The sequence below is a fragment of the Podarcis pityusensis genome (assembly GCF_964106645.2).
Source record: "Podarcis pityusensis genome assembly, chromosome: 15".
NCBI lineage: Eukaryota > Metazoa > Chordata > Lepidosauria > Squamata > Lacertidae > Podarcis > Podarcis pityusensis.
In genome coordinates, this window is record NC_138040.1 from 33,738,484 (window position 1) to 33,752,748 (window position 14,265).

At 45.2% G+C, this 14,265-nt stretch overlaps 1 protein-coding gene across 2 annotated transcripts in view; it reads right to left on the reverse strand.

Annotated features, from left to right (window-relative positions):
• The window catches only part of ROBO4 (roundabout guidance receptor 4), a 106,530-nt gene that overhangs the window by 85,953 nt on the left and 6,312 nt on the right, over positions 1–14,265 (reverse strand). Inside the window, exons 1-2 of one of the 2 annotated variants that reach the window (XM_080982334.1) lie at positions 9,403–9,853; positions 1,851–2,174 (exon numbers count right to left, since the gene is read on the reverse strand). In XM_080982334.1, the coding sequence (XP_080838460.1) occupies positions 1,851–2,174; positions 9,403–9,469 (391 nt within the window). In that variant the 5' untranslated portion in view covers positions 9,470–9,853. Of the gene's footprint in view, positions 1–1,850; positions 2,175–9,402; positions 9,854–14,265 lie in introns of those variants that run through there. The other variant, XM_080982335.1, reaches the window with a different exon arrangement.

Sequence of the window (14,265 nt, forward strand, 5' to 3'; positions counted from 1 at the left end):
TCGTCCCCTGATCCCCAATCCTAGTTCAGCACACTAAACTAATTGGATGGGATCAACAGCATTGAATTCACTGGGCAACATTGAACCAGCCCTTTTCTCTCAGTTTTCTCATCTGTAAAATGGGAGCAGTTGAGGCTTTGGCTCACGACTGCTGTGAGAGGAAAATGTGAGGCAAGGAGCACTGAAAGTGATATTAGCATGAGTTTAACAACGTGGACATTCACTGCTAGCTGTTTGGCAATAATTTAGTGGCTGATCTCCGATCACAACAATAAAGATTGGTTGGTTGGTAGGTAGGTATCAAAGAACTAATTCAAACAAACAGTCCTCCAGGGACTGTGGATCATTTCATTTTGTAGGTGGGAGGTGTATATTTGAAAGTTCTCCCATGTTAAAAGCTCCCTGCATGTGAAAATCGAGTACAGGAGGGACAGTTTGTCCTGAGGACTTTTCTCTTACATGGTAGCTTTCCATGCACAGGTAAAGGTTTGCTTGTAAGAATGTAAGAACACAACAATAACTTGTTAGATCTGGCCAGTGGCACACCTAGCTGAGCAACCTATACTCACAGTGGCCAACAAGATGTCTCTTTTAAGTTGCTCACCATCATTGCCTCCTGTGGGAGCCAATCTCAAGTTTAACTAGGTACTGTGTGAAGTTCTTTCTTTTGTCTGCCCTGTTTCTTAAGGTAAAGGTAAAGGTAAAGGTAAAGGGACCCCTGACCATTAGGTCCACTCGTGGCCTAATGCGGTGCTCATCTCACTTTATTGGCCAAGGGAGCCGGCGTACTGCTTCCGGGTCATGTGGCCAGCATGACTAAGCCGCTTCTGGTGAACCAGAGCAGTGCACAGAAACGCTGTTTACCTTCCCGCTGGAGTGGTACCTATTTATCTACTTGCACTTTGACGTGCTTTCGAATTGCTAGGTTGGCAGGAGCAGGGACTGAGCAATGGGAGCTCAGCCCATTGCGGGGATTCGAACTGCCGACCTTCTGATCAGCAAGTCCTAGGCTCTGTGGTTTAACCCACAGCGCCACCCGCGTCCCCGTTTCTTAAGGTAAAAGCATTTAAACAGTCTTTACAAATAATGCACACCTGCAGTCAGTGGCATAGTCTAGGGGAAAAGTTCATAGGCCCAAAGAAACAAGATCTCACCGTCGGTAGGTGGGATTGGATTTAGTTCACATTTAAAGGTAAATCTACCTGCCTTGTGCTTTCCAAAACAATATACAAAACGAAGACAGGCTTCAAAATGTGCACTTCTCCAAATTTTGCAGTGCCGTTTTCCAGCCAAGTAACACAAACAAAAATGCATCTACTGAGATAAAGCACGCGTAGAAATGCATACTATTAGTGTAAATAACATGCAAGAATGAATTACGTTGTGGGAAGCTGCCTTGGGGGGGGGGGAGTGCCTATTTGGCAAAGTTAGATACAAAAATGTGCATACAAGGAGAAATTTGCACTCAAATCTGAAGAAATTTTCAGGAGGACTTTATTCTACCACCACCCATCAAACAATGTGGAGAATTGTACTTAATATTGGACAAATGAGAAAATCAAGAGAAATGACAATGGACAGATTTGGCAGCCCCTCAAAGGTGGATTGATACGGGGGGGGGGCGGGAACGCTATAAATAAGCCATAAATTAAATTGCTTTAACCAAAGGGGAGGGAACTCTGTGTAAAATTGCATAGAAAAGTTTTCTGCTCTACAGCGCCATCTAGTATTGCATGTTTATAACGTATTTAAAATGAAGTTTTTGACTAATGTAGGTGAGTCCCTAGTTCCACCCAGATAGAAGTGGCTTCCCCGGTACGGAACTCTCTAAGCAGATCCCAATGCCTTACCTTCCACATAAAGAGACGCATTCTTGCTAATGGCTGCCCCCAGGTGGTTTCTGGCCACGCAGTTGTATACCCCCTCGTCCGATTTCCCCTTCCTCTGGCTGAGGCGTAAGAAGAAGAGGGAGCCACCCGGCAGGAGGGTGCGTTGGGAGGGACCATCGTCTTTGTTTGTCTTCACATACTCGCCATTGCGATACCACTCAATGGTGGGTGTCGGGTTCCCGGCCGCACGGCAGTTCAAGGTTGCAGCCTGGTCCCAGCGTACCACAAGGTCAGAGGGGTGATCGATGATATATGGTACAACCTCCTCTGAACGAGACTTTGAACCTGGGAGAATAAGAAACAGAGAGAGAGGGACAGAAAAAAAATAAACTTCATTCTCCCCCATCAAACACTTTTTTGTCTTTCCATTCCTTTGCTGGACTACTTGCCACCTACAGTAACACAGCACTGGGCTGACTCAAACGTTCCAAACAAACCAGTAGCAAAGTAACCTATGTCATATTTTTGCACCTTGCATCATGCCAGTGCTCTGCAGAATCTATATTGTTGGTCATAGACTGGAATACTTGGTTTCAAGTCCCTGCTAAGCCACAAAATGTACGAATGTTGGGTGAGTCACTGTGTGCCTAGCCTACAGGGGTATTCGGATGATAACAGCAGGGGTATTGCGAACACAGCCTCATTGGAGAACCGGATATCCTTGTCAATCTTTACACATAATATTTGTGTAAGGTTGTCGTCATGCTGTAGTTCACACCGCCACCAGCAGGTGCTGCTGCAAATGACAGTATGATGAGAGGTCAGTGCCCCTACTGGCCACTTTCCTCCTCCACTGGTGGGTGTGGAAGTGGACTAACAAAGGAAAGAAAGCCTTTCTCCCTTCCCCACCCCTACACCAGCTGCTACTGCTGCTTCGGCAAGCAAGGAAAAAGTCTGCATTTTCAGGCCAGCCAGATCACTGCACCAGCTATGGCAGAAGGATGAATGAGCCTGATCCCTGTGGCAGCTGCAGGCTGGTGCACAGGTTAGGCAATGGGCCCAATGGCATTGTGCGATGACAGCAAGACCAGTTTGGGGTTCAGCAAATCCCAGACTGCCTCAGAATGTTCCACTTCGGGGGCTTCAGCCTGGGCTCGGCTGTTGAAGGACTTGCCACCTTGCTTCCTGCTCACCCAAAGGAGGATGGCATGCCCTGCTGGTGGGTCAGAGGGAGACCAGTAGAACAGCACTTCCATTTAATCCAATCCCTACCCCACCCTCCCCATAAGGGAGTTTGAATTGCTCTGCCTCTCTCTTAGAATCAGCTCTCCATCCAAAAATATCAAAATGACAATGATGCATTGCGAAGGTTGCCGAGAACATGAATGTGCCTTGGACATTTTAATGCTCTAAATAACATCACTGTCAGAATCAACAACATCAATTGGTCCTCTTAGATGGCAAACCTATACATACTACTCCTGGGATTAATCCCATTAGACTGGGTAGACAAGTACAGTATAGCACGCTTGGTCTCCTTATCTCAGTGCCTGTTAGTAACCGCCGTCCGTTTTCTAGCCTCTCTGTTTAATGTGAGGCACAATTTCCCCAGCCTTTCAAACTTCTAAAATTTAACGAGAGATGGAGAAAGCCCCAGCCCTTGATTTAAGCTTTCTGTAGAATGGCACTCTGCTGCTCCACAGCCTCTGAGAAGCAAACTCATTGTTATTGCGGCAATACATAGTAATCCCCTCAGAGCTTCCTGTGCAGAATTTCCTGACATTGTCCCCTCGCAAGCAGCAGAAAGTCAAGGACCTTCAGCCACAAAGAATGGACTGGTGGGCCTCTAGGCTCCCTTTGAGACACAATAACCCTTCTCCTCCCCCTATTTCCCAGTCAAAAACTCTGCTTTCTGCAACCTGTCTCATGCAAATCTCCAAGTCCAGCAGATAGATAGATAATTTATTACGGTCGGAGACCAGCTTATAAAGCACACTTGGGAGACTTGACCGGGTGCCATCATCTCCCAGAAGTCCTCCAAGTCCAGTACTTTCTAGAAGTAGGTGTGTTGCACAAGACCCACCCTCTGCCACTATTATCATGCAACCTCTATTCTCCTCACAGAGCCACAATTCCCAGACTTCCCTGGGAAGAGAGGTTGACTATTAAACCACTCCAGGAATTGTAGCTCTGTGAGGGCAATGGGGGTCTCCTAACCAGTGGCATTGTGTGAATTCTCAACTCCCGGGGGAGGTGCATGCACGCTGGGGGGGCAGAGGCACGGAGGGTGAAGAAGCCGGGCACAGCACCCCAGCCCTCACCACCGACACCACCGGAGTTTTTTTTTATTTTTTATTAACTGTTTTATTAAGTTTGCTTAGTAACATAACATTATTATATATATTCTATAAAACAAAGAATACAAAACAAAATTCATTCATACTACAATGCATAACTACATAACATTAATATATATGGTTTCTGAAAAAAGGCTTACATAACAAAATCAATTCAAAATACCATCCGGTTTACCTTTCTTTTTTCCCCCTCTCCCTCCCCACTCCAACCCCCCCCCCCCCCCGGTCAGGCCTTCCTTCTTCATATCTTTATCCATGAACACAGTCTGTTCATTTGAGCTTGTATGTTAGGGTTGGCTTCCCCTCTTTCTATCCAGCTCCTGTAAAATGCCCATTTATTTGGCATTTATTTTCCCATCTATCCTCTGCCATTTTCTGTGCGAATATTTCTGATTGTACATATTCAAAAACATAAACATTCCATTTTTCCATATTCCATTTTCCATATTCCATATTCTGACACCACCAGAGTGACTCTGCCCTGCACCGCTCCACTTGCCTGCCCATGCCGGGAGGGGGAATCTGGCCAAACAATGTGGCACTTGGCAGGCCCGACCAGGCGCCCCCAAGCCGGCACCCCAGGACAGCGCTGCCCGCTGCTCCTCTCAATGAGCCTTGGTTCCTCCAACACCAGAAGAGGAGCACCTCACAGAGGGGCTTCATACCCCCTCAAAAATCGATGCCCAGGTCCATGGCTCACCCCGCTCTTAACAACACTCAGTGCCCTTAGCAAACTACAATTCCCAAGATTCTTTTATAATAATAATAATAATTTATTAGTTATACCCCGCCCATCTGGCTGGGCTTCCCCAGCCACTCTGGGCGGCTTCCAAAAGAATATTAAAATACTATAATACATCAAACATTAAAAGCTTCCCGAAACAGGGCTGCCTTCAGATGTCTTCTGAAAGCCTGGTAGTTGTTGTTCTCTTTGACATCTGGTGGGAGGGTGTTCCACAGGGAAGGCGCCACTACCGAGAAGGCCCTCTGCCTGGTTCCCTGTAACTTGGCTTCTCGCAGTGAGGGAACCGCCAGAAGGCCCTCGGTGCTGGACCTCAGTGTCCGGGTAAAACGATGGGGGTGGAGACGCTCCTTCAGATATACTGGACCAAGGCCGTTTACGGCTTTAAAGGTCAGCACCAACACTTTGAATTGTGCTCGGAAACGTACTGGGAGCCAATGTAGGTCTTTCAAGACCGGTGTTATGTGGTCTCTGCGGCCGCTCCCAGTCACCAGTCTAGCTGCCGCGTTCTGGATTAGTTGTAGTTTCCGGGTCACCTTCAAAGGTAGCCCCACGTAGAGCGCATTGCAGTAATCCAAGGTTCCTTTTGAGGAACCAATCACTGCTTAAAGTGCTATGATACTGCCTTAAATGTATAGTGCAGATGAAGACCCAGAAAAATACTTTAATTCCCCCTCTCCCCCCGGTATTTTGTTGCTGGACTTGGCTGTTTGAAGTAAAGGGACTTTTCCCAAGTTCAAGCCACCCAGAAAGGTCATTTTTCCTTTCTTTGTATCCCTGCAAAAACTTTTTCCCCCCTGGTGCTACCACTGAAGCTTCCTGATTCCCCATCTTTCCCACATTCACCGAGCATGACGACAGGCCGGTGTGTAACATTTCAGGAATTTCCTGCTTTTCAATATTTGTTTCTAAAGAAACATCTAAGCATTCCACCCCACCACTTTTTCATCTTAGCCCATTCAGATTCTGTATTACCATCCTAACAAGCAGCAGGAAATGAGAGAACTGGGCAACAGGATTTGGGCTAGGTGGAGGAAAAGAGAGGGATGGGAAGTATTCATCACTTGGTACAGTGGCTGCAGGTTTTGACCCCCGGAGTGAATCAACACAGCTGGGGGTGGGGCCTTTCTTCAAAAGGGGATGTGCATTAGCAACAACTTTGTAAAAGTGGCAGTGTTGCTCCCTTTTAGAGTTCTAGAACCAAAGCCCCCGTCATCACACTGCAAAGCTTTTCAAAATAAGAAAGAAAGCATTTCATCATTTCCATGAAATAAACACAAAGAAGGGAGCAGGCAGCATCTAAAATAAACAGCTCTCCCATTATTGCTGATCATCTGAGCAAATTAATGTGAATTAGTAAGAAAAGCAATGGTTGTTTTTGACCTACGCAGTTCAGGACCCCTATATCGAAAGGGCTGCCATTCTGCATATGAACCTGCCCAGACCCTGAGATCATCATCTGAGGCCCTGCTGTGCAAGCCTCCTTCGAGGAAGGCCTGGAGGGTGCAAACGAGAGAATGGGCCTTTTCTGTAATAGCACCCTGTCTACAGGATGCTCTGCCCAAGAAGATTGGCCTGCCACAAACATTGGAATTGTTTTGAAGCCAGAGACGTCTTTGTTTTCCCAGGCATTTGGGCAGTGCCAACAACTGAATGTTTGTTTTGGTGTTCATTTGAAGCTGGATGGGGTGGTTCTCATGGAGATGGACCATTTTATGACACTGAAATCTATTAGGGATGAGGAAATCTGTCCAGTTCCTTGTTTTTCTAGTCCTAAGTTTGGTTCTCCACATTCCCACATAACTTTGCAATTTATTTTTTTAAGTCCTCATGAAAAATCATCAGCATTTGAATGCTAATGCATTCATTTATTGCATAGAATTTTGCCTAATACTGTATACAAATGATGACCATTTCACATGGGAGTTTCATTCCTGGACACCATGTGCATCAGTAAGTACGTATTTGTGTGCCCCGCCCTGTTACGCTCCATTCTGCCCCATTCCACCCTCTTTCAAGTCCAAAAGTACCCGAATATCAGCAATCATGCATCATTTGGACACACCTAAAATAGTCGCTGCCTGTACACAATCTGGCAAAGCAGATTTCCCTAATATAATTAATTTTTCTGGAGAAGTGTGAATTTCAAAGGATGTGTGTGTCAACATCCCATGCCCTTTTGAAATGTGTTTTTTTTGGGGGGGGGGGTTGTTGGGTTGTTTTTATTTTGATCGTGTATTTTGTGGTTGTATACAGTGGTACCTCGGGTTACAAACACTTCTAGTTACAGACTCTGCTAATCCGGAAGTAGTACCTTGGGTTAAGTACTTTACCTCAGGATGAGAACAGAAATTGCACAGTGGCAGCAGGAGGCCCCATTAGCTAAAGTGGTACCTCAGGTTAAGAACGGTTTCAGGTTAAGAACGAACCTCTGGAACGAATTAAGTTCATAACCAGAGGTACCACTGTATTTTGATTTTATTTTGGGAACCGCCCGAGACGTGCGGGTATAGGGCAGTAAATAAATTCAACAATTAATAATAATAAATAAATAAATTTTCTCCCGTCACTGATTCTATGTTTTCAACATGCTTATGTGATTCTCACTATTGCGTTTTTACTTGGCAAATTGCTTTGGGAATTTTTGTAATGGAAAGCAATATATCAATTTTATAAACCTTACCTTACCTAACACCTTGAATTGCTACAGTTCACTTGTCCATCTAAGGTCAGAAACGAAAACCACCCAGGTGACTACAAGTGGTATTTGCTATCATGGTTTTTTAGTCTGCAAATGTTACATCAATAAGTGTGCTGTTTTACGCATTGTTCCGACATTTCTTTCCATTGAAATGCATGGAAGTTAATTACATAATTATTGGCGTAATTATATTAGTTTCGGCCACAGCACGTAGTAAAATAGCAGAAGATGAACTGTAGCAGAAGAGAAACAGTGCCAATTGCAATGGGTTCAGGACAGAATGGAAATCACTGCCTCCTTACATTCTTAATAATAAACAATAAAATTTTATTTATATCCTGCCCTCCCCAGCCGAGGCCGGGCTCAGAGCGGCTAACAACAATAAAAGTAACACAGCATTTTAAAATCAATTCATTCTAAAATCAAATTCTCCAAACATCCCAGAACGCCAAACAAAGCAAATCCAAATCAAAAGATCACGTGTTCTTAGATCCCACTGTGTACCAATGGCAAATTAAATATTTTGTTTGGAGCTCCAGATGTGTTGTAACTACTTGCACAACAGTAGTGCAGTAATATTAAGCATATCATGGGACAGAATTCTGAAGGCAAAGTTAGGAAGACAAGTGGTTTTTATCACAGCACCGGGGGGATAACCTAGCAACCCAAATTTCCTAAATGAAGCCAATAGTGCTCAAGGGAAAGTTAGGATTCAGTGGGCTCACTTTATATTTGCCTTACCTACAGTACAATTTTAAGCGAATTTATTCAAAATTTGGAAGGAAGCTCCAGTATGTCCAGTGTGGCTTATTTCTGACTTACAAGTTAAGCCTTGTTTAGGGAAGTTTTTAATGATTGTGTTTTAATGCATTTTTAACCTGTTGAAAGCTGCCCAGAGTGGCTGGGGAAACCCATACAGATGGGCGGGGTAGAAATTTATTATTATTATTATTATTATTATTATTATTATTATTATTATTAGTGTTAGCACCACAGGCTAGCAGTAAGGCCATTGAACACAGTGAAACGTGCACATTTAACTAGGACAAACCCCACTGAACACTTGCAGAGGGACTGACTTCTGACTCAAGGAAATATGCCAGAGTTTTCACTGTAAGTGAACATAGCTAAGATCTGGCAGTACATTCCATTCCAGGCTTTAAAAAATGCAGAGATTTCTTTTTAATCAATCAGTTTGACGATAGGTTTTTGTTTTTGTTTTGCAAAACGACAGGAAACAAGAGGAACACGACCCAAGATCCAGATGACATTTGCAAAACATCTTACGTTATGGCGGGGTGCCAACGTGAAAAAAATGTCGGGAGGGGGACCCAGGTAAGCCCCGCCTTGCATAATCCATCACATGATGTGGTGCATGCACACCATTTGAATGGCAATGCGCTTCAACTTGGGGGGCAGCCCCCTCAAATATTTTATTGGGAGGCTGAATCGTGTTGCTGGGAAATTTGTGGTTCTTTCTCCTATAAATTCAGGGGGTTGTTGCAGCAGTGAAGAGCGTTGGGGAAGCAAGCCCCCCTCCCTTTCAGGCTAGTCTTACAGCCTTCTTGCTTCAATAGACTTTACTCCCACATAAGTGTGTGCAAGACCACAGCCTTCATCATAGTTTTCCAAGTATGCTCAGAAAGTTAATCAAAGATTCTCTCCTTTCCATTGGGCTGGGAGAGGGTGGTGGAGATCTGCCCTCAGATTCTAAACCCCTTTGACTGCATAAGTAAAAGCTTCCCCTAGTCCGGACGGATCCTGATCACTTACCTTGCATCAGCAGAAACGCTGCCCAAACTATGAGCTTCTGTAGCGCAGGGCTCACCGCTCCTGCCATGCTTGTCTAGTTGCAGAAACTTCTTCTTGATGGAACTGGGTAGCCAGGGAGACTGGCTGGACCCTGCACTCACTTGCCTCCTTTTCTGCCGGTCAGTTCCACTGGGAGCTTTTGTTGTCTCTCTGCTCCAAGACGCACAAGCATAGGGATGCTGACACAAACAAGTTTGTCAGCTCCAAACGTTTCATCAAGGCACTTCCTCCCCTCTTGGTATCAGTGCGTATTTTCCCGGACTGTTCACAGGATACCGGAAGGGGTGGGTGTGAATTTCAGGTCCTCCTCTCCTCCAGCTTCTTGTCAAAACTACAGCTGCTGGAAGACCCCACACCAGAAAAAGGACTGTGTGCACCAACTTTCCTGTCCTCCCCCCCCCCCCCGTAGGACCTGGAATCTGCTGGCTCCTAAGTCAAGGAATTGCTCTCTGTCTTTAAAAAGTTCCCCTCCCCTCCCCTCCCCGCCTCTTTTCCTTCAATTATATCTACTTCAGCCTTCCTTGTGCATAGACAATGCTCTGAAAATATGAAGTTTTTCCCAGAATGGGAGTGAAGCCAATGGGTTTTATTTAGCTATCCAACAAGCAATGCAATTTGTAAGTGAATAATAATTTTTAAAAAATCTAAGAAAGGGTTGGCCAAACTATGAAGGCATACATTTCAAAAACTGGCAGAGGGGGGGAAACAACCCCCCCACACACATTATTGCTTTACAGTAAAAAAAGGATCCAAAGGATTCCACAAAATACGAAAACCACTTCCAAAAATGCAAATGATGTTTGAAAGCTTTGTTTCGAATATTCCGCTTTCTTGTTTTTAAGCAGATTCTTAAATTCCAACTACGCTTGATCAAATTTTCCATGGATTCCTCTGATGGATTCTTGTGAGAATCCCTAATTGTCTTAGCAAGAACTTTTTTAGGTGTTTTTCTTTTTATCTAAAGTTCTTTTGTGGGTTAATTCTGCAAACCATGGGTTTTCTCAATGCCTGTTGATGGTGCTGTTTGGGCTATTTTGGATGCAGGTGGTGCTGTGGTCTAAACCACTGAGCCTCTTGGGCTTGCTGATCAGAAGGTCGGTGATTCGAATCCCTGCAACGGGGTGAGCTTCTGTTGCTCTGTCCCAGCTCCTGCCAACCTAGCAGTTTGAAAGCACACCAGCCCAAGTGGATAAATAGGTACTGCTGTGGTGGGAAGATAAATGGTGTTTCCATTTGCTCTGGTTTCTGTCACGCTTTCCCGTTGCAGCAGAAGCAGTTTAGTCATGCTGGCCACATGACCCTGAAAGCTGTCTATGGACAAACGCCGGCTCCCTCAGCCTAAAAGTGAGATGAGCACTGCAACCCCATAGTCACCTTTGACTGGACTTAACTGTCCAGGGGTCCTTTACCTTTACCTTTTTACATAAGAATCGGTGTTCAGAGAACGAGCTCACTATTAGCATGGGTGGTGCGACTTTCCAATGTATGCACCCAATTTCCCCATAACTTTTGAGTGTTATTTCTAATCACCGTGATAGGATCTCTGTACCAAAGAGCTATGGCAACGTTTCCTAAACTTGGGTCTCCTGCTGTTTTTGGACTACAACTCCCATCAGCCCCAGCTAGCAGGACCAGTGGTCAGGGATGATGGGAATTGTAGTCTGAAAACAACTGGAGACCCAAGTTTGGGGAACACTGGGTTATGGCATATCAACTGTGAGTTTGAGATTTATTTTTTTCAACAGCAGTTGCTCATGGCACAGGACACACACGGCTTTCAGATGTCCTTTCAATTCCAACAGCTGTTCGCCGCTTAACACATGGGGCTGCTGTTTGAGAATCACTTGTCCATGCTCCACCCACCCTGCTTTAGGAATATAGAACTAGTTCTGTGGTCCTCAGAAGAACGTCACTGTGGTGTGGTGGTTAGGGTGTCAGTTTGGGGGCTGGAAGAGCAAGGGGTCAAATCCCCACTTGACTATGAAGCTCACTTGGCAATCACTGATAGACTTGTTGTGAACATAATATGGAGAAGGGGAGAACCCAAGCTAATCACATTAAGCTGCTAAGAGGCAGGTGGGGAGGTAGATGCAATAATCATTCAGATGAAATACATCCCTATTCATAGATCGTGCACCTTATTGTCATAGAAAATCTTGCAACCAGCTGGAATTTGCCAAGGTCCTCTGAACAGACAATGGCAGGATGTTGCACGCAAGTGGCAGGAAGTGTTATGAATGATAAACCTAAATAATAATAATAATAACATGTTTAAGGAGAAGCAAATTGAGCCACAAAAGGCCAGAATCATAAAAGCATGAGGACAAAGGTCGGAAGTCTGCATTAATCACAGAAAACGTGTGCTCCCTCTTGCGATGGGAGGGACAGCCAACACAATCGGATACACCTTACTAAGTTAGCATTGTTTTGTAAAGAAACTATCTGGAGCAGCCAAGACAAAATCTAGGCAGGTGTGATCAGATAACAAGCACTTGTCTTATTCCAGCTTTTTCTTTGGCTCAAGGTCATTCACCCTGTCCCTGAAAAGAAGAGCAGCAACTAGGAACGAGTAGAATTGGCAATTTCTGCTTCTCATCTTTCCAATCTTAAGTCCAGTTCTCCATATTTCAACATCTGTTGGTGATTTTCTTTTTAATAATAATAAAAAAACCCTCCTGAAAATTCATCAGGATTTCAGTACCAACTTCTCCTGAAATAAACATTTTGGTATGCCATATTGCCTAATTTTCGCAAAGTGTATTTTCCCTAGCATAATGCTTTTTAAAAATGTTCCCCCGCCCGTTAATATATGTATTTCTATGCAGAGTGTCAGGGAACTGCCATCGGAGCTAGAGGCGGAGGGAAGGCTCCAGAGGGATGCCGGAGAGGGTCCCAGTAGGGAGAGAGGCAGCCCGTCCGCTGGGGAAGGAAATCAGCGTAACACCAGTGGAGAAGGGGGGCAGATGGGGGAATCGGAGAGGAGGCTCCAAGACTCCTCACCGGAGACCAGCGGAGAGAGTACGGGTCCTCCGCTGCCCACATCCTCCCTGCGCAGAAGGCTTCCGCGCAGGAAGACTAGGCAGAGACTAGGCGTAAAAGAACTTTTGTGCTGGAAGAAGTTCAAGAAACGCCCACTGACGGATTCTGCCAGCGACTGAGACAGCCACGAAGCTAGAGGCTGTCCGGTCAGAAAGGGTTCAACCAGGTAACCTAGCCAGGAGTGGCGGCAACTTACGCACGAGCAACCCCTAAACCCATTACACAGAGTTTGTCCCAATATATGCCCTTTTTGGTACACTTTACTTGGCTGGAAAACTGCATTGCAAAATTCGGCGAACTGCAAATTTTGAAGGATGTCTGTCTTTCGGTTCATGTATTGTTTCAGAAAGTCTGAATTAGGTAAGTTGGCCTTTAAATGCAAACTGACACACGTGGGGGCCAGGAACGGGACCCACACACAAAATGGCCATTGCCTATACTTTTGATGAAGAAGAGACTGTCCCATCTCCAATAGAGGCTGCTAATGCTGCACTGTCAAAGAGTTTTGATTGTTAAAATGTTTCTTCCCTGCGATTTCCAGTCATTGGTTATACTCTTGCCAGATGGCGAGAACAAGTCACCTCTATCTTCTGCACAACAGCCCTTCAGATATCTGAAGGCAGCTTTTTTTGCCAGCTGACCTAGTGTTTGGAATTCCTATCTGGTTTTTGTTGTCTTTTTTTCCTGTTCTGTTTTTAATGTTCCATAATATAAGCTTATTGGAACAGCCTAAATTGTTATAAGGGACGCGGGTGGCGCTGTGGGTTAAACAACAGAGCCTAGGACTTGCCGATCAGAAGGTCGGCAGTTTGAATCTCCGCGACGGGGTGAGCTCCCGTTGCTCGGTCCCTGCTCCTGCCAACCTAGCAGTTCGAAAGCACGTCAAAGTGCAAGTAGATGAATAGGTACCGCTCTGGCGGGAAGGTAAATGGCGTTTCTGTGTGCTGCTCTGGTTCGCCAGAAGCGGCTTAGTCATGCTGGCCACATGACCCAGAAGCTGTACGCCGGCTCCCTCGGCCAATAAAGTGAGATGAGCGCCGCAACCCCAGAATCATCCGCAACTGGACCTAATGGTCAGGGGTCCCTTTACCTTTACCTTTTAAACTGTTATAAATACATCCACAAAAAATCATGAGAATAGTGGCTTGTTAAGGATGCTGAGAGTGGTTAGGAAACCCCTATTCCCACCAGAAAGTTGCAGTTTCCAGAATGGTTTAACCATCAATCTCTCTTCCCAGGGAACTAGGGGGATTGTATATTGAGTGCCATCATTGGATTGTATCCCGTGCTAGTCCTTCTCATTGATGTTAGTGGGACTAAGGTGAGAGTATGAAATTAAAAATAATAATAACTGCAGTGCAGAGTGCTTCTGCTGAAGGTTCCACGGAGTTAGCCACACGCTTTTCCAGACCCCACCATTCCATTCCCTCAATTTTCCATTTCCTCTGCCAATAAAAACTCAGTGTTTTGTAGCCAGTGAGCATCCTTGGTCCTCTTTGGACACAGTGGAGGGTTGGGCAGAGTCCAACACCCTGATGTGGATTTAAATAATTTCTCCCTCTCTCATCACATCAATCATTTGATGAATGGATGGGGGAAGGTAGCTCCCCTGCTCAGCTGGTTTGCACTGATCCACTGAGGAAAGGCTGTGTGCATTTGTACATGCAAGATTGTGCATGAGTGAGTGGGAAGGGCAATTTAGATAGTGTAAGATAGCCACACCCACTGCTAGCAGCTGGCCCCTTTAAGAGCATGATTATAGGCCACAATTTGGTTTTATACAAC